This window comes from Vidua chalybeata, chromosome 1 (genome assembly GCF_026979565.1).
Source record: "Vidua chalybeata isolate OUT-0048 chromosome 1, bVidCha1 merged haplotype, whole genome shotgun sequence".
Classification (NCBI taxonomy): Eukaryota; Metazoa; Chordata; class Aves; order Passeriformes; family Viduidae; genus Vidua; species Vidua chalybeata.
Genome location: NC_071530.1, coordinates 59,147,021 through 59,166,640, shown reverse-complemented (window position 1 = coordinate 59,166,640; position 19,620 = coordinate 59,147,021). Strand labels below are relative to the sequence as shown.

The following is a 19,620-nucleotide window of genomic DNA, read 5'->3' as shown; positions in this document are numbered from 1 at the left end:
AACATAGATAATAATATCAAACATTCTGTCCTGATTCAAAAAAGCATTTATAGGCCTGAGACCCCTGAGCTCAGTCATTTGTAAGCAGCACAGTGCAAAACAGGAGAAGCAGATCAGAGAGCTCGTTCTTCACCACACTTTGTAAGGTGTTGGGAAAAGCTAGCCTAATTAGAGATGCTGTGATAGGAAGGTTCAATAACCTTCAGCTGTAGAACATTACAACCAAGAGACTTATAAATAATGAAGTTAATAATAGCTCATAAAGCCAAAACTATTTAACCTTCTAAGCTCAATTTACACACCATGCTTCAACTTCCATAATGTTGAGGATGGGGAATGGGTAAATTGTGAATGTGCATTTTAAACAATCTTGTGACTAAAGGTTTCATTTCACAAAGGTACACACAAAAGTAATCTCAGACAAGGTTAAGAGAGTCTTGTAAAATGGTTCTCAATAGCTTTTAATAGACAAACTGTTCTGTAAGAAGCTGGATGAGCAGAGGGTGAGGCTGACTGAAAACTGTCTCAATGGCCATGCCCTGAGCATGGTGATCAGTGATGCAGAGTCCAGTTGGAGCCCAGTAACTAACAGTGTGCCCCAGGGGTCTGTACTGGTTCCAGTCCTTTTAGAATTCTTTAGTAGTGGCCTGGAGGGTGAAGCAGAGTGTACCAGCAGCAAGTTTGCTGATGACACAAACTTTGGACAAGTTGTGGCCGGACAGTTGTGCTGCCGCCCTGAATGGCCTTGACAGGCTGGAGAAACAGGCTGAGAAAGACTGTGGACCTCAGCAAACTCAGCAAAAAGAAATGCAGAGTCCTGCATTCCTGGTGAGGAACAGCCCCACACATCAGTACGTGCTGGGGCCACCCAGAGGGAAAGGAGATTGGTAGAAAAGGACCTGGGGATCCTGGTGGACACCAAGTTGACTGTGCCCTCGCTGCAAAGAAAGATGCCGGTATCCTGGGCTGCATCAGGTGAAGTGCTGCCAGCACATCAAGGGAGGAGATTCTTCCCCTCAGCTCAGCACTGAGGAGGCCACACCTGGAGCAGTGTCCAGTGCTGGGCTCCTCAGTGCAAGAGAGATACAGACATGCTGGACAAAGTCCAGTGGTGCTTGCTGTCCTAAGATGGCACTCTGTTTGAGACTCTGGAATTACTGGTGTCATTTTTATGACTTTACCTCTTTTCTGACTGTTCAGTTGTTGTTCTGCTTGTGATACTGAGACCTTAATTTTAACTCAGAGTCACATGTGATGCATAGATGGTTTGTTTTCATGAATGAAAGTATTAATAAAATTGCAGGTTGTGTTTTTACTTTCATTGTGGAATAAAATGTTCTAGAAATTACAGCACAGTCAACAAAAAACACGTATTAAAAAATATCTCCCTGCTGGTGTTACAGATAACTATATATAGTGTATAGGCACTGAGGGTGACTTTTTATAAAAAGAATCCTGGGGAATTGGACTAACTAATTTCCCTGGGGATCATCTGAGAATTTGTTATACCACTCTCAGCTCTGCTGTTGAAATGCAAAAATCATAAGTTCTAACAGTATCACCAGTTCTGGCATCTGAACCGATCTACTGTACTTGTACCCTATATTGCTAATTTGCATTTTGCGTCTGCTCCAGACTCCTCAGGCCACAGCTGGCTGGAGGCCAGGGAAAGACTAAATGACTCAGTAGCAATGGTCACCTGCCTTTTCTACGTTGTGCACAAGGAAGTTCCTGTAGGCGCATGAGATTCATATTCAGTTTAATATTCACGTCCTTGTTTAAGGGATGTAGGCCTCAGAGCACTGCAGAACTCTGTTTTAACTGGAAGTAAGGTGTTTCTTACTTTTATTCCTTTCATAAGCTAAAGTAGGTTTTCTCGTCAGATAGTACTTAAATCAAACTGGTAACGCACACTCCAAATTACAAGCTTAGATAGCATCCTTTACTTACAGTTTCAGTTATCAGTAATAAGCAAATGTTTGCTTTCTTGTTGAAGTTCTCAATTGGCCTCATTTAGTTCCATCACCTGTTCTGTGTAGTCTTGCCTTTAGATTGGAAATGCTTTGGGGCAGAATATCTTAAACAAAATGTCTATGGCCATCATAATAAAAATAAAACTACGTAACTGCTGTTCAGGTACCTTCCTTATGCCTCACCTGCAAGGCATGTTTCTAGGCAAGGAAATTCTTTTTTGCAAGTGAGACCAAATTAGTTCATGCTGAATCCAAACTGAGGAGTAACTGCAAAGTTCTCAAGTCTGAGTCATGCTGGCATGGTCTCCCATCTCCTTTCTGATGGTCAGAGACATTTGCTAGGTAAGTTGTCTTTCAGAGAGACCAGGTTTGTCTGAAAGCAGTGGGAAGTGATGAGGTTTGGTTTTAATAAGTGGTGTTGCTTCTGTGTGTCATGCAGACAGCGTTAAAATCACGGAGCTGAGAACCTCTGCACTGCTCAATCTAAACCTTAAATGTCAAGTTCTGTGGGGCTTTCTGAGTGGTGTGCATCTTTTATCTGACTCCGGTGGAATTTATAAGCGTGAGACCAATGGCAAAATGTTCTTTGTAAATACTGAGAAGTGGTGATCATGTCCTTTGATGATTTTCCTGGGAGCTGTCTGTGAGGCATTTGATAGATACAGTCTCTAATGTAAAAGAACACATTTGGTTTTGCTTTGTGGATCCGAATCTCAATCCCTCCTTTCCAGCTGTCCAAATCCAGGTGTTATATGGAGCATATCTCAGTATCAGTTTATCTTTCTGAGTTCAGGATTGCTGTATTCACGCACTGAGGAGACACACTGGGTACTGGGAGTTGCCAGCATCACTGCTGTACATCTCACTGCCCTCTGTACCAGCTCTGCCAGCCACTGCCCGGGACCCCTGCTGCCTGCAGGGGCTATTTAACCCCTGGTTAAATAGCACATCATATGCCAGCTTTGCCAACTCTTTTACAAGACAGTCCTTCCTCTTTGCAGGGCTGCCTTAAGTTGCTAACAAATAGAAAACATATGAAGGAATGATTGGTTGTTCTTGCAATTGGTTGTGTGGACAAAATGCTGGATAACAACTGGCTGTACCTGATAGTACCATCATGGCAGCTGCTTCAAGAGCAGATAAAGGAATCATCATCCTAGTAAGAAAATCATCCTCCATTGTATCAGGAGGATTAGGAGGTATTTTCTTTCTCTAAGAATTGCCCTTAGATTGAGGGTGGGGACATAGCACTGCATGACAGGTTTACACTGAGTCCCTCAGTTAGCCTGCAGACCTTCTGCTCAAAATTCCACCTCTCAGCGAAGACGCTGCCTGAGCTCTCAATGCCCAACCGTGGCTCTCATGGCAGCGCCTGCTATTGGATTGCTTTTCCCAAATAAGGAGAGAAATCCTTATGGGTCAAGGATCTGCCCTGGAACATTTTGAGGACAGCAGGTTACAATATAGGCTTTGAGAGGCACCTGAGATTCTCTGCAGTGTTTTAGGCTTAGAAGTGAAAAAAATGCAGAGTGTTTCTCTGCCCTGCTTGGGATAAGGCAAGAGTTGACTAAGAAAATTACTTTTGACTTGTTAATAACTTTATTCTGTGCCAATGAAGTCTTTCAGTCTGCAGGATATCTTCTCATGAATAAATAGCAAGCTTGGGTCTTCTTTTAAATATTATATAAATATGCTGCAATGTAACATTAGTGATAAATAATTAAACAGCTAAAACTATTTCATAAAAGCATTTGTAACTTTGTCACATTATTAACTGGTTTATATTTGGTGCAGTGTGGCTCACCCAGCAAAATATGCTCCATGTTTAAGTTATTTTAATATCTCTCTCTGGTTCCACCCCCATAAGTATCTGTCCCTACCAGTGAGTTTGTTCTCCAAACTTCCAGGTAAATCATCCAGGGAATTTCTAAAACTATCTCACAATAATAGCCGCTTGGCCTTAGACATGCTTGTAAAATTACTACAGCTACTCATCACAGCCTAACATTCTGGGGGTACAGCAGAGCTCCTGTATTCCATAGATTGCTCCACTGCCTTTTGTAGGACAGCTTGGGCACTGTGGGCCTACTGAGTATTGTCCCAGTGTTCTGAAAGAGAGAACTCTTTCATTTATTTGAAATGAAAATATAATCTGGAAAATTCATTTCAGAACTCCAGGATACGTTGCTATCAATTCTAGAGGTTTGGAATGAAAACAAGCAGGCAGATGTACATTTGGCTGCAACTCATATAGTTAGGCTGAGGTAATGAGCTGATTCATGTGTATGGCACTTAGAAGAATTGCATTAAATCATTCAACATTATAAATGCTCGCATTTTCATTGCCTAGGGTGTGGCAATGGAGATGAAATATAAAAGTTTTTGAAACTGGGGATTTTTGCAGTGTAGACATTTATATTCAAGACAAATTGAATAGTATACACATGGGAAAAACATGGTTATAAGATTTTTTGGAAAAGTTTTTAAACAAAGGCTTGAGAAAGGTCCAGGAGAAATCTATAAAGCTGTTAGGTTTTCTAACGGTAAGCATGATATTAGTTCCAAGTAATCAAAACATCAAAAACATATTATTGAGTACAATCAGTCACATTTGATCTAGTCTGTGTAGAACACCACTCATTAATCAAATTTAATATAATTTTTTGAGGTTATAAAGTTTTCAGAAGAAAGTAACTTCTGATGTAGGTACTTCTGTAAGACATTTGAATTAGTGCTGCACAATATTCTTCCTTAATAAAAAGGCATTTTTCAAAAATTGGCTTCTTTATTGTTTAAAAAAAAATCTGTTAGATCTCATAGTAGAAGAAAACCAACATAAGATATCAAGTGAGGCTTGAGATTCTGTGTCCAGAATTCATTTGGCAGGCAAATTGAAAAAAAAGTTTTAAAAATGGTTGAAAATCTCAAAGTTCTGCTTTTTAGTGAGGCACTAGAAGTGCTTTTAATGCAGTGGGAATCATAATAAGAGAACGTCTGTGGGCAACAGTGAACTGAAATAACTGAAAGCTGCAGTTGGACAAACTCATGCTCTGAATTAAAGTGTGTTACAGGGTGGGTAATTAACAATGGAAACCATTTATCTAGACATGCCTGTGTGCATCTCACAGAGTTTTTAAATACATTCTGTCAGTCCTTCTAAATGTTATAACTCGGCTCAGCTGAAGCTATGCAGATGATTCATGAGCCACTTGGCAAGATCCTCTGCTCCACAGGGGATCAGCTCAAGAGCCTCTTCTGCCCTTCCAGGCCAGTGAGCCATTACCATCCTGTCCCTGACTCCTGCAGGTATAGGAGGTGCCAGCAAGGATGCTGTACATCTTCTCACTGTCTGGGGCTTTCTTGGCCCTTGTGAATATTCAGACCTGAAGGCATCAGTAAGATGAAATGAGCAGTGACAGTTCATAATTGTGATTAAAGGCAAGGGCAGCCAGAAAAAGCTCAGAAGTCTGAGCTCTCTGAAGAGTGACATGGGATGAGTCTGGTCCCATGAAGGCAACATCCTAACCCAGGTGTCTTGTCCAGCACTGACTGTGTTTGTAGGGAGTGCCACAGGGGCTGTGGGGTGTATCCACAGGTGGAACAGGCTGTTCATCAGCACATGTGCCAGCCCACCCCTCTGCCCATTCACTAACTCAACCCTCACCCTTCCATAAGTCACACACACACAAACAATCCCTTTCCCTTGCCCCATCTCATTTACGGAGCCTGGATTCAAATAGGAAATAGAGTGTGAAGGTCCCAGCCATGCAATACATCCTGAGCTGTGCTGGAAACTTGGCACCTGGTAGACTGGGTAGAGATGATGACGAGAAATTGCAGCACTCTCCCGAAAAGTCCCTGCTCTGACTGTGAGCAGACACTGCAGAGCTTTTCTCCCAGTCTGCAGCTCGATGCCTTCACACACAGTAGAAATGTTGGGTGTTTTAAGGTAAGCTCTTGTGCGCTTACAGAAAGCACTGTTTTACTGTTGCCTTGAGCAGAAAGAGAGAATATGACAGTGTGTGGTTTTACTGTGGTGTCATCCACCTTGCAAAAATCCATCACAACTTAGAGCATTTCAGTGCAAGGGCACTGCAGGAGCTCACTGCCAGCTGTGCCTGAGCTACTACCAGCAGGAAGGTAAATCTTCCCACAGGCAACACAGGCAAATCCTTCCCTTGCTCTCAGATAAGAGGATAAAGGTAGACTGAGGGGGGAGAGATATAAGTTTGGAAAAAATGTCAAAGGAAAACAGTAAGCTTGACTCTGTCCTCCTTTCCTCAAAGGAAAAAAACCAGACCCTCAGATCTTATAGCAGGTTACAGGGTTACAGGAACCAGTAAAATAAATATGGCTCAGTAAAACAGACTAGCAGTGAGTGGGAGGCAGGAGGAGAAGAGCTTCAAAAAATGATTGAAAGAAATGAGAAATTGGGGTAAATAAGAGGGAAAATACACTTTTAAATTATATTAAGAATCAGTTGATCTTTTAATATAATCAATAAGTGAGAGAAAGAGGGAGAACAAGACAGATTCTTTTTTTAGTGTGAGACAAGCTTGAGGAGAAGATGGAAAGAGTGTGCTGGGTTTTGGAAGACCACAGTTCTAGGCAGTGTATATCTGTGAGCACAGCTAGGTGCCACCACATCAACTTTTCCCAGATATTGGGTAAGTGTGAAAGCCTTGGGAATTCCACTACTTTGTCACACAGCCCTGTCCCTTTTGGGCTGGTTCTTTTGGAGGGGTGTGCAGGTGTTCCCATTCCCTGGGGAAACTGTTCAAAGTGCACCCAAGTGCCCTTGGTAAAAAATCAGCCCTGCTCTGGTTCTGCAGTTTTATGCTGGTTTGGTTTAAGCCAATCAAGCCCTCACCTTGATTTCTGCAATCTTGCCCTGTCTGTGAGGACCAGGTGTGCTGCAAGTGCCAAGTGCCATTGCTCAAGCTCTTCCAAGTGCCAACTGAGTCTGCCTTGTTTTCAGAGTGTTAGGATAGAAAATACAGTTCTTCAGAAGTCAGATTTGCTAAGTTGCAGTGTAACTGGGCTTCTTCCTGTGAAAGCTCAGGATCAAGCATTTACTTAGATGTGCAAATACTGGATTTTTTTAAAACACATTGTAAACTTCCAAGGCTCTGATGCCTCTATCAGAGCTAGAAAATAGAGGGGGCTAAGGAGGAAGATTTCTATTCATGTAAAATCAGGGGAAGAGGGGGACACTTGTCAGTAAGGACACTCCTGGTGCTTCATTATTCTCTTGGGGGCTTTTACTTTCAATTTCAGTGAAAGAAATGGGCCAAACCCAAAAAAAAGAATTCCGGAAATCCAGAAATAGAAAATTCCAAGGTAATTTTAGTCGGAAATACTAAGAACATTGGTGTTTCTAAATTGAAGTTATTCTTTGGAGAGCACCTTGACTTAGTGAAATCATCGTTCTTTTTCCTGCCTTCCTGCCTCTGTCGGTGGCAGTGGCTGATAAACAAATCCTCTTGCTGAGCTGCCCCCTGAGGCCAGGCTGGGCAGGTTGTGCCTGGTCCAAGCACAGCGGGCTGTGCAGGAATCCTGGGCACACCTGGACCCCTGGGTCACCCACAGGTATTTCCCACAAAGGGGTCAGCTGCAGGGCAAAGACAAGCAAGCCATATGGGCAGGGGTCTGTGAAATCCTGCCTCGAATGCCATGGGAGTTGATGAGTTTCAAATACAATACCTTGTTTTCCTGGACTTGTGTCTTCCTGTGTAGCTATTTGTCTTCAGTTTCCTGATGGCACTGAATGGCTGCAAAATTGCCCAAGCAGACCCCAGGGACAAAAGTAGTGTTTTGATTTAGAATATTTGTTCAAGCAAATGGTAGTAAATCTATTCTTGTACATATAGGTTGTAATTCTCTAAATATTAGTAATAGCCTGCTTATGTCTTACATTCATACACAGACAAAAGCTGTGGCCCAGCCAGGTGGGGATCTCAGACCCCAAGGGCTAACTCTAGTGGCACCAAGAGATCATTTCCTTTGCCAGCTGAACCTTATGGGCACGTAGGACTTGGAGGGTCCTCTGAGCTGAGCTCAGACCCCTGTTCTCATGGGAGCTACATCACACCACCAACCCTTGAAACTGAGAAGCTTCATCTTAAAAGGTCTCTGGTCTTCCCTGTTCTTGCAGGAGGTCTTTTCTGGAACCTTGTGGGTCTTCTAGAGTCCAGGTTCTGAAAGCTGGTGTAGCTACTTCTCTGGCCAACACTCTTCTGTCAATTAGTGATGGGCTCTCTTTGCAAGAAGCCAGTACTGATCATGTAAGGTCCCTTTTCTTTGGCCTCCTGGCTCCCCTGCTGGTTGCAGTTATTCAGCTGATGGTGCTGTCCTTCCCAGCCACTCCTGGACCACATCTGCAGGAAATGCTACCCAGGGTGTATTGCTTCTCCGTTTGTTATAGTACAGCCCCTCACTCCTGGTGTGTGGCATGATCAGAGTGGGAGATAGGAGCAGCTGGCTGCTGAAGCTCACACTGATTCCTTAGGCTGCTCCCAGCCACAGTCACAATCTGATGAGCTTTAAGACATTGGATGTCTTGACATTTCCCCCAGCCTCTCTGGATGAGGTGCTGTGCTTATTCCTGATAGGCATCTGAAAATCAGGCAAGTTGATGGTGTTCTGTTTCATAGATATTTCATTGTCTGTTTTATTCTTTCTGTGTTTCCTACTTCTTACTGATTTTAGGTTTTGGTTGCTTTCCATAAAGTAGACCCAGTTAGCATTTTTTCCTTCTTACAAATACTGTTGCTTTTGGAGAAGTATGTGCTAAAATGGGCACAGGCATGAGGAGAACTAGTTCAGAAGAAGGCATTAATGAGAGGGTATTTTGTACATCTGTAGTACTACTTACCTGCTTTCCATTCTTCTCAACAGCTCTACTGGAGCAAAAAGAGGCAGGATAGTGGACCAAAGAATGTATCTGCATGTGTCAGGGGCAGTATGTGAAGGAGGCAGGAAACAAGAAAGCCTTAGGATCATAGTAAGTCTTGCCTGGAAGATAGGCAACTGATTCCCTCATGTCTGTGTCTTTCACCACCGTTCAGATGTATATGCCAAATCCATGCAGTCAGCTATTAAGACATCAGTAGCATTTCCAGGGAAAAAGGTATCAGTTAAACAGATCTCAAAGCTCAGTATTTACATGGCTTAGGAACCCGAGGCCTACTTACAGTGTCTAATTTTGGTTGTACAGTTTGGGGCTGAGATGGCCCAGAGCATCAGCTGCTTGTGGATTGGGCATAATAACCCAAGGAAATACAACTGGTTCCCTCTGCAGCCTCCTGGATCAGGGGTGCCATCCATGTCTCCTGTCTCTGTAGTCTACAAGGACAGTCATAGGTAAAGTCCTCATGTGGTCTTCTCTTCCCTCTCATTGACTCCCCGGCCCTTTTCTGAGATTTCCATGAACACAGACATCTGGCTTCACAGTTACAGGTCAGAGGAGCAATTTGAGACAAATGAAAGGCACACGCAAGTATCTCAGTAACCCTTTGGCTGCATGACTGCAAGTGAATAGCACAGCATGCAATTCCACAAGCTGATTAAACTCTAGCTGGGTATTTTAGCACACCCTGCAGTTAACTTCTAGCATCTGCCATAGTCTTTTGGCATCTCCCTTGTTCCTTTTGGTGTTCCGTGTTTATTTGCAGCTTCACTGGCAGGATAAAAATGTCAGGCTGAGGAGTTTTGAGAAGTGGTGATTTGGGGCTGTGCTGTTTCAGGATTAAGGGAAATCCAGGCAGGTAAGCAGGTGTAGCTCCTGCCCACCTCCTTGCCCTTTCTCCTCAACAAAGACAAGCTGTACAAGAGCTATCTTGTGTTCATAACAGGGCTGCACAAAGTTGGCAACAGCCCTCCCTCAGAAGGCACAGGTTACCTTTGCTGGCAGTTGGGCTGAAGATGAAGCACAAACTAAGCTCGAGTTACGGATCAAAGTGTGGACAGCAAGAAGCAGAGGACTCTTTCATGGCCCTTTGGTGACTTTAAAAAGAGAAACTCTGACTTCATAGCCAGCCAGCTTTGAGGACAGGCTGTGCAGTTATCTGAATCATCTTTGTTCAAGAGCACAAGGAAATATTCGGAGCAGGCTGACTGCGAGTTCAGCCTGACCCCAGCGTTAATGGCAGAAGCACTGAGTTACAATCACTGTGTCTGTGGGTGGTCAGAGCGAGGGGAGCTGCCTATGCCCCAGGGCAGGGTGGGATGCTGCCCTTCCAAGGTCGGTCACATCGCAGGAGTCCTGCACTTATCCCTGCTGTGAAAATTGTCTGGATGCTTTCACCAGAAAATCACTTTTCATCAGAAAATTGCCTTTCATCAGAAAGTGCCAGCGTGAGCAATACCTTTGAGTTTCGTTGGTGAGGCATGTTTCTGGGAATGTTGGTCTTTTGCTGGAATTTTTCTCAAGGAAGGCTTCTTCATTTTACAATGACAAGAGAGAACAAATGATCCAGCAGCCAGTGCTCCAGATGCTCCCACACACTAGGACAGAGCCATAGGAGTAGGAGCTGAGTCTCTCTGCAGCCCAGCAAAGGCTCCAAGTGTTGGGCTGCTGAATAATTGGTAGTAGAGGAGTGTCTGTCTTCTGGGTCACCCTGCAAATGTTCATTAAAACAGGTGGCTCAGCCTCCCACCCAAATCCAAAGGGAACACCCTAAGCCTCTGGACTGGGGACTGTGGGCAGACTCGTCAGCAGCCTCAGGGCTGCAGGTCTCTGTCTGCAGGTCTCTTAACACAGATCTCTGATGCCAAGATCTCAGTTGCATCAGAATTTCAAGTTTCCACATTGTTGTTAAAAAAGAGTTTGATCTGATGTGCACAGAGGAACACTTGAAACATGCAACCTGAAGACTCAAGTAACAAGGGGCAAGTGAACATGTACAAAAATATCATTTTAGAAATGTCATGATTTTCAAGCTTATGTAAGTACTTTTGTATGCAATGCCTCTCATGTTGGAGTTTCTTTTTTTCTTAACGTATAGATTTGACAGTAAGGCAAATCTCACAGCAGGGTCAAAGTGGGCAGCATTGAAATTTCTTCCTTCAAAGTGCTGTGGAGCTGCTGACGTCTCAAAAAAGTGCATGGAAAGCAACACAAGAACTGGAGCAGTTAGAGGTGATCTGGCTTTTGACATCTTCTAATGCAGAGGGATTAGAAGATGGTGTCAAAGCCTTCAAGAATCTAAGGAAGAGTCACAATTTCTTCTCAGGAGACCAGAGGACAAAGGCAGGGCCAAGAAGTCACACAGCACACAGTGGAGAGTTTTTCTGAGGCTCAGTACAGGGTTCAGTACAAGTGAAATGGACCCTGCAAGCCAAACCAAAATGTTTCTGAAAGATGTCTGCCACTTTTAGACAGGCCATACAGAACAATGAATACAGATGGATTTGAACTCCAGTGACACTGATTTTCCTTTTTGTAATTTCCCTTTTGCCAAAGGAACTTTTGGCAAAGAAAATGTTTCTCCAGAAGAAAGATGCTGTGGTTGGCTTTTAAACAGCAAATTTCTATAGTTCCTAAGGAAGGAGACTCACTTTAATTTGACTGCACAGAATTACTCACTGATGTCTTTCTTACTTTCTTTCCTTGTTCCCTGTGTTGACATTGTGTCATGTGTTGACAGTATATAGCCCCCAAATTCTGTGCAACTGCAGATAATTTCCCGTACTCAAGAAATTTCTGCATGAAAAAGAAACCCAAACTACTCATGGTTTGAAAGAAACAAATGTACACAGATAAATAAATATACACACTTTGTGGAAAAACAACTGTCTTCCCTGCGGCTCAATTTCATCAATCTAAATATGAAAAAAAAAGGAACCATTAGATTACAGGGTGAAGAAATTTTGTTACTTGTTATGAGAGAGAGCTGTTTTGCTTATAAAAAGTAAAAAGCAGTGTGTAGTTGTTATTGGACGCATTTATGGCCACAAGTTGGTATAGCTCGATCTTTTTTGAGAACATACAGATTTGATGAAGACCTATTTTGGGCAGGATGCCCTATTCTTTTAGGACTTGTTTTTCTTGTGTTCCACTGGCTGATTAATTCCTGATTTTTTTTTTTTTCCATCTGTGTGTGTGCCTTTCTGAGAATTTTTGCTTTGTTTTCTTGAATGGAAAAACCTCATAAGCCCAAGCAGAATTACAGCATCCATTTGGACTGGAACACATAGTCAGAAGGTTTAGAAAGCAAAAAATTACCTTTTTTTTCTTTATTAACCAATGCTGTAGTCAAGCAAGGAAAAAAAAAAAACCACAAAGGAAAAGCAGCTGCAACCGAAAGAAATTAAGTGCAAAGAGCATGAAATACAATTTTGTGTTGCTGTTTTTGATAACGTGTGACAATAATAATAGGTCACACCAGATGACATTGGAACATGGTCCAAGGGATAGGAAGACATTTAATTAGTGGAAAAAAGAAACCTCTGGCAGGTGGATTGACACACAGATCTGTTTTTGAAAAGCATGTTCCGACCCTCTTATTCTTAGGACAGCCTTTGGACAGAGCCTGGCTTGTTCAGATTGTGATACGTTAATAAGGATACTGAGCAAGTTGCTGGAGATAATTATGCATTTGCTGGAAGGGGGGATTGTTTCATCCTGTTGAAGTGAACCCTGTGTTATAGAACATTATCACTCCACTGTACTGAAAGTAAACATTTTGACTTTCATATTATTTGTCAGCTGTGGAGCGTGGGAAGAGTGGAAAAAAGCCAGGGCCCAGCCACGACTCTGGATGGAGGAAATTACAGCTTATCATTATCTTGATGTGCAAAGATGCAGCTTGGTTCTGCAGTGTTGGATTATCTGAGCTCCAGATTCCACCAAGCTTCTTGCGCTTGGCTGAACAAAGGTTGCCAGGCTTCTCCCGCCCTTGCGATTGGGATTTAGTTCTGCAGGAAGATTGAAGACATAATTAGCAATGCTTTAGGTCTGTGAACCTGTCACAGATAAACATGTCAGAGTGTGGGAGAGCAGACAGGGTCTTCCTGAAGCCATCTGCCCTGGTAGCCATTAGTGAGGAACAATCTTCACTCCTGTTTTCTCCTACACCAAAACTCACACCAAAAAATGCTTCAGAGAGTCTCCTTTCCATATGCAGCTAGTAGGAAGTCCTGGGAGAATTAGGTGCCAAATTAACTATTAATCACCTTAGTGACTTTGTAGGTTTATTTTAAGGCCAAATTCTGTATAGGCTTCACTGACTTTCCCAAAACATTTAGTGGCGCAAAAAGTCTGTACATGTGCATCAGAATCCAGAACACTTCCTGCCAGATAAGGCTCTTAAGGCAAGGTGCATCTGAGTTTCCACAGATGGTGGTCCAAGTATGGTGCATCTGTCAGAGCACATTTGGGTTATTCATCTTGATATTGCTGTTGCTTTGCTCAAGCCATAGCTATTCTTCTCTGGGTTGTCATCCTATAACATCGCAACCTGATCCTCTAGAGCACCTGCAAGGATAGGGTGAAGAGCTGCAAATCACCTCCAGCAACTGCCCTTAGGTATGAGATCAAGCATATCCTGATGAGAGATTCCCAGGCAGCAGAGCTCTGGAACAATATTGGTCTGAGGGCTGGTTTCTGGGTCATAAGGAGAGAAGTTATTGTGGTACAGGCAAAGAGTCCTTCCACTGACTTTGTGAGTTTTTTCTCTGGCTCACAGAGCCAGATTTGTGTTGTGATGTGAAAGCATCTTGATTCTGTATTTGATAGGAGAGCCTGACAGCATAATTATGCTGTGATAGGAGGAAAGCTCCTAGAAACAAAATCTAATATGCTATATATTATGCTTGTGACAAAAATACTTACTTATGACCAAATTAGTTTGGTGAGGCAGATATAAATTAAGCTCCTAGTGTTCACACATATCAAAATTCAGAATTTAAAGACAGGCTATCCGAATACTATACTGGTAAAATAAGATTATCGTTCCTCCCTGCAATATGCTTAAAATCTTGACAGTAATTTCAATGGGACAAGTAATTTTTCTCTCCATATCAGCATGACCCCCTGGGAAACAGTGGGAGGTACATCATGTGCCAGTTGAAAGTGAAATACAAAACAAAAATCCATAAACACAAGGCATCACAATTTTTTAGTGTGGTTATTACAAGGACCATAAATGCTGGCTCTGAGGATTCCTTTTCACATCTGTTTTTCTTGTTGACATCTCTTTAGTTATTGTCTCAATCTCCTAAGTGTAAGGTGCGCAGAGTGCCTCAGCATTTTGGCTATCATATTGAGGTAACCCAAGGCTTTGCATTCAATGTGATGACACTCTCACTGCTGGCAGTGCAACAGCCCTTAAAACATATCCACATTTTGGGGAAGGCTGCAGTTAGCAAAGAGGACAAGAGCCTCATCAGTCTTTTGCTGGCTGTTCTCTTTCCAAACAGGGAAAAAGCCTGTGCATACACACTTCAAGAGGGATGAAGTTAGCATGTGGTGCTGTGCATTAAAAATTTCCTTGGCTCTCTGGAACAAAAGACTCCCATGGCTGAGTATGTAGGCAAAACTGCTAATAGATGTGCCAGGTTCTCAGCTTCACCAGTGGTGAAATGTGGACCAGCTTGACACAGCTTTGCCATTCTCAGCTGATGTCTTATTGCTGTAATTTGGCATAGGCAAGTAAAACGAGGTTGGGCATTGGGACCTAATACCTGTTGCATCCAGTGGGAGTCACATACCCCACTAGCATGGCTGGACTCCTTACAACAAACTGTTTCACAAACTGTTCAAACTGTCACACTGAGTAAATATACACTTCCCTTAAATAAGTATACACTTGCCTTCCACGCAAAGTCCCCAGAGCATTCACACTTTTATATGAGCATTTACAGAGGAAACAGCACTAGCCCTATAATTGTCCACATCAAAATCTGTTTATTATTCAGCTGGAAGTACTGAGATATAGCAGAGAATTGCCACAGTATTAACAACCGAGGAGTGGCCATCACCAGCATTATTGTTTATTGCCTTTCCAGTGCACTGAAGACTGACTTGTTTACAAGCATCGTAACTAAAGAGCCAGAGCTCTCTTTATTTGCCACCAAGTGAGCCTACAGGGAAAAGCAGAGGAAGAAAGCTTGGGGAAGGCATTATGGTCACTAGCTGTTACAGGTGCAGTAACTAAAAACACTTATCTCTCCATACCCCACTCTATCCTGTGGTATTTTTTATTTTAGAAATGCCTACATTTCTCAGTACTCCATATAAGACTGTAGGGGTAGTGTGTTAATAAATGTTCACTAGAATGTAAAATATGTACCGTATTTAGTGAATAATAGATTATAAGTAACTCCAAGGATATCACATAAAATGCTGTAGGTGTTTATGAGCAATTAGTAAGCATTAGTAAGCAATTTATTATTGATCAGGAAGGGAGGGAAGGATTACATATTTATTACAATCCATGAATCCTGTATTAAAGGTGTTGAAGTCTTGGTTAGAAATTAAGTGTGAGCCACTGGCCTTTTAGCACTAGGCTCTCTGGCCAACAGCTGATAAGATCACACCAAGTTCTTGGCAGCTTTGGGACACTCCAGAGCACTGTTGACCTGTCCTGTAGTCAAACACGTAGCCTCTGGTTTTAGTGCCTCTCAGCAGCCATGATTTTGCTTTGGTACATCACAATTCGTATCAATTTCACATGGTGCTTTCCTTTAAGAACTGACACTCTCTTTGTTTCACTCCCTGGCTAAATCTGTTTCTTCCCTCTTTTATGTTTCCTTCTCCTCTTCTCCCCAGGGTGAATGCTCACAAAAGTGCTATGACATCTTTGTGCTGGAGACGGTGTGTGTGGCGTGGTTTTCCTTTGAGTTCCTGCTGAGATCCATTCAGGCAGAAAACAAGTGTGCTTTCCTGAAAACCCCGCTCAACATCATCGACATCCTGGCCATTCTGCCTTTCTACATCTCTCTCATTGTGGATGTGGTTTCCACAAAGAACAGCAGCAAGCCTGGCGGGGGAGCTGGGAACAAGTACCTGGAGCGGGTGGGGCTGGTGCTGCGCTTCCTGCGGGCGCTGCGCATCCTGTATGTGATGAGGCTAGCCCGGCACTCACTGGGGCTGCAGACACTGGGGCTCACTGTGCGTCGCTGCACCCGCGAGTTCGGGCTGCTCCTGCTCTTCCTCTGCGTTGCCATGGCCCTCTTCTCACCGCTGGTGTACTTGGCTGAGAGCGAACTGGGAGCCAAGCAAGAGTTCACCAGCATCCCCACCAGTTACTGGTGGGCTGTGATCTCCATGACAACTGTTGGCTATGGGGACATGGTGCCTCGTAGCATACCTGGACAGGTGGTAGCCCTGAGTAGTATCTTGAGTGGGATTTTGCTGATGGCTTTCCCAGTCACGTCCATCTTTCATACCTTTTCCCGTTCCTACAGTGAGCTGAAGGAGCAGCAGCAGCGAGTAGCCAGCAGGCAGGTGTGCCAGCGGCACGAGAACGCTGAGCTCCTAGGTGGTGACAGTACAAGGGGGCTCAGTGCCACACTCCCACCAGGTGCTGGTGAGCAGGAGGATCTGACCTTGGTGGACCAGTAAGCCAAGAGAAGTTCTTGACCCTGAACAGCTGAGGACATATGTTGGCAGCACAAGAAGCAGTGGACAAGGGAGGTCAGTTCTGCAAGAATGCCATGAACTGCATAAATGAGGGGCAGACACACACAAGGTTTCTCTAAAGACCAACTTCTGATCTTAAGGGACCTCTGAAAAGTACCCCTACAAATTCTACCAAGTACAGCTCTGCTCCATTGCTTTTCTTAGGACTTTTCTATTGAGCAAGTATTTTTGGGTATGCCCAAGGAGCAGCCATTGAATACAGCCAGCCAGCAGAATGTAATGAGAAGCACAGCCTGTGCCAGATGCCATGAGCCAGAGAACCAGTGTGCCACATCCTCCCTGTCCTGCTCAATGGCACTCCCTGTGCAAGGGGCTGAGCAAGGGGCTCCCTGTGCTGCGACGCCACACAACGTTTGTTTTGGCAGCACCACCAAGGAACACAAACCTCAGACAAGCCAAGGTGGGATGGCAAGAGAAGGGCAGAGGCATTCCTTCAGCTTTACCAGGGGCTTGCTTTTGTCTTCTACAGATGAAGCAGCGCAGCCAGAGTGCTGGCAGCGCTGCCTGCTCTGAATTGTGTGTGAGCACAGTTTGTATTATTTAGTAGAGATGCATATTTACCATCCTAAGCTTTATATCTTAGTCCCATGACAGAAATACACATACAAAAAATCTTCCTGACTATGGTACTGAATGTTAACTTGGTTATTTTTCCTTTGCTAACAGCCAAATATTAAAAATACTATTATAAATGATGACATTTCTCCACTTTCTGTTAACTATTTCCATCTCTCATGTATCGAGAAATGTGCTTAACAGGCAACTGAACCAATCTGAACTACATGTAGCTCAGGAAGGGGAGGGTAATGTTAAACCAGCAGCGACTCCCAGCTCTGCAGTCTTCCTCAGTGGTGCAGTCATGTGCAAACAGGAGTAGGGGAGTAGTACAAACCCAGTGAAGCCAGCAAGACACCTTCAGTGGGCTCCGGTCCGAGCTGCAGTGCAGCAGCTGTGCTCTGCATTAGGAGTAGCTTTTTGGTTTTGCCCTCCTACTAAGAAAAAGAAAATCCTGTCCTTAGAACAAGTGTTCTGGCTCTTCTTCCTGATTCTCAAAGGATTTAAGTCACCTTAAAGGGAAAATTAATCATATGGTGACATCTGCATGTTTGCTTATTGATGCCAGCTCCATGCATGAGCTTTCCAGCCACCACCCTGGCAGAACTATGTAGCTGGTCCAAGTCAGGATGCTGTATGGGTCTTTCAGTGTTCCTACAGGTGGGATGTGATCAGGGAATGGAGGGAGATGGAACCCAACAGTCTCTTGTACCTACACTCCTATATGTACTAAAGCCATGCAGTGTCACCCTCCATATTCTCCACCCACCAGGAAGGGAACAAAACCTGATGTATTGAAGATAGGATTTTTCTGGTCTGTTGTTTGGGGTTTTTTTTTGCCTCAACATATGTTGAAAAACTAATCCTACATTACCAAACTCTCATATTAAGCCATTCCTTATAGGAATGAAGCAAGGGAAATGGAAAAGTTACACTTTATTTTAATAAAAATATAAAGCTTTGTTGCTGACTCTTTGTGTCTGGTGATTTGGATGTGGAGGGAGGTGGTGTTTTGCCGTGCTGATCTGAAGTAAGTCATGTTACTTGCTGCTGAGCACTGCAGGAGATGGAGGCAGCAAAACTGAGCCCCCTACCCTGCAGAATGCACCTGGGTCAGCAAAGCCCCAGCTGTACTGAACTGCAGGCAAATCAAATGAAGGGGCCCACGCCAGGGTTCTGCCCATCCTTCATGGCCCAGCAGCACCAGGAACACATTTGCTCCTTGTGCTAGAGAGGAGGGTCAAGGGCTGGTACCTGGTGCCTGGGCTGACTCAGACTCCTGGCAAAGCAATGCCAGCACTGGGTTGCTGTGACTCATGAAAGATTTTAATTTTATTGGTTTTTTATTCCTGGTGGAGACATTTCTTTCATTAAGGATTATTAAGGTCTGACATCAGGGATACAGCTTTGGAGCCAGCTGATTGCATACTGGAGAAGGGAGCAGTGGCAGGGAGACAATGTGGCCTGGTGCTAAGGAGCAGCACTGCATCTTCTGGGGACATTCAGATGTTCAATATTAAAGTGGCACCTGACAGACTCACTAGGTGGACTCACAAGTTCACTTCTCATAGTGATTTGGCTCATGCACACCAGGTGTGTTTCATGCTCCATCTCCAGTGAGAATGAAGCGACCACGGCTAGTGTGCATGGAAGGTGCAGAATGCATCTCCTCAAGGTGGTGAAGCCCAAAAACTGCAAGCACCCTTACCTTACTACTAGAAAAGCCAGGCTGGAGTAGACATCCTTGCAGAACGAAGAGTTTCACACTTGCAGTGCTAGCAAATAACCATGAATCAATGCAGCTTTTGGCTTTGCAGCATGAAAAAACCAGTGCTAGGACAGCAAACTGCAGCTCAGCAGCTGTGTAGAAAAACAGACTGATGACACACACCATATTGCTGCTGTTCTCCATCAAGTTGCTATTGTCCTTCAATAGTGAGTTCTTTGTATTTTTCAAAAGGCACATAATTATTTCCAGCATGCACAGAGTTTTAATAAAGTGACAAAACCCACTCATTATGTCTCCTAGTCAAAGCCTAGCTTTTAATAAAGTTTCATTTCATCTATTGGGATGACAGATGAGGAAACAAATATAAACCAGGAACCTTTTCAACATATATTTGGAAGCTGTATAAAGTTGTGATGCAGACATTGCCAGACATAAAAGACATTCAGAGGAAAATTAATTTCACCCAGAGCAGCTGTTGTTATGGGTGATGCTTATTGCTTTTGATCAGCTGCTGGAGAATGTTGGTTTTGTTGTGTATGGTGGTCGGGGTTTTTTGACACAGCACACAGATGATTTTAAGGCCATTTATCTCTAACTATAATAAATGCCACACTGCTGTCTGCAGGCACACCAGTGCCAGCAGGTAGTTATACCTGTTTCTTTGAACAACTAAGTGCTTCACAATTGTAGCACACTAGTTCTGCCTCAAGAAAAAGAAA

General features: G+C 43.6%; 2 protein-coding genes across 10 annotated transcripts in view; one reads left to right on the top strand and one right to left on the bottom strand.

Moving 5' to 3' along the window:
• The window catches only part of KCNG2 (potassium voltage-gated channel modifier subfamily G member 2), a 53,610-nt gene extending 35,476 nt beyond the window's left edge, over positions 1 to 18,134 (top strand). For all 4 annotated transcript variants that reach the window (XM_053964555.1, XM_053964546.1, XM_053964575.1 and 1 more), the window contains exon 3: positions 15,745 to 18,134. In XM_053964555.1, coding sequence (XP_053820530.1) covers positions 15,745 to 16,539 — 795 coding nt within the window. In that variant the 3' untranslated portion in view covers positions 16,540 to 18,134. The remainder of the gene's footprint in view (positions 1 to 15,744) is intronic.
• Positions 1 to 19,620, bottom strand: part of SLC66A2 (solute carrier family 66 member 2) — a 157,943-nt gene that overhangs the window by 68,980 nt on the left and 69,343 nt on the right. For 3 of the 6 annotated variants that reach the window (XM_053964589.1, XM_053964596.1, XM_053964632.1), the window contains one exon: positions 12,264 to 12,890. The exons of the other annotated variants lie outside the window; for them this stretch is intronic. In XM_053964589.1, the coding sequence (XP_053820564.1) occupies positions 12,671 to 12,890 (220 nt within the window). In that variant the 3' untranslated portion in view covers positions 12,264 to 12,670. Of the gene's footprint in view, positions 1 to 12,263; positions 12,891 to 19,620 lie in introns of those variants that run through there. 6 annotated transcript variants of the gene reach the window in all.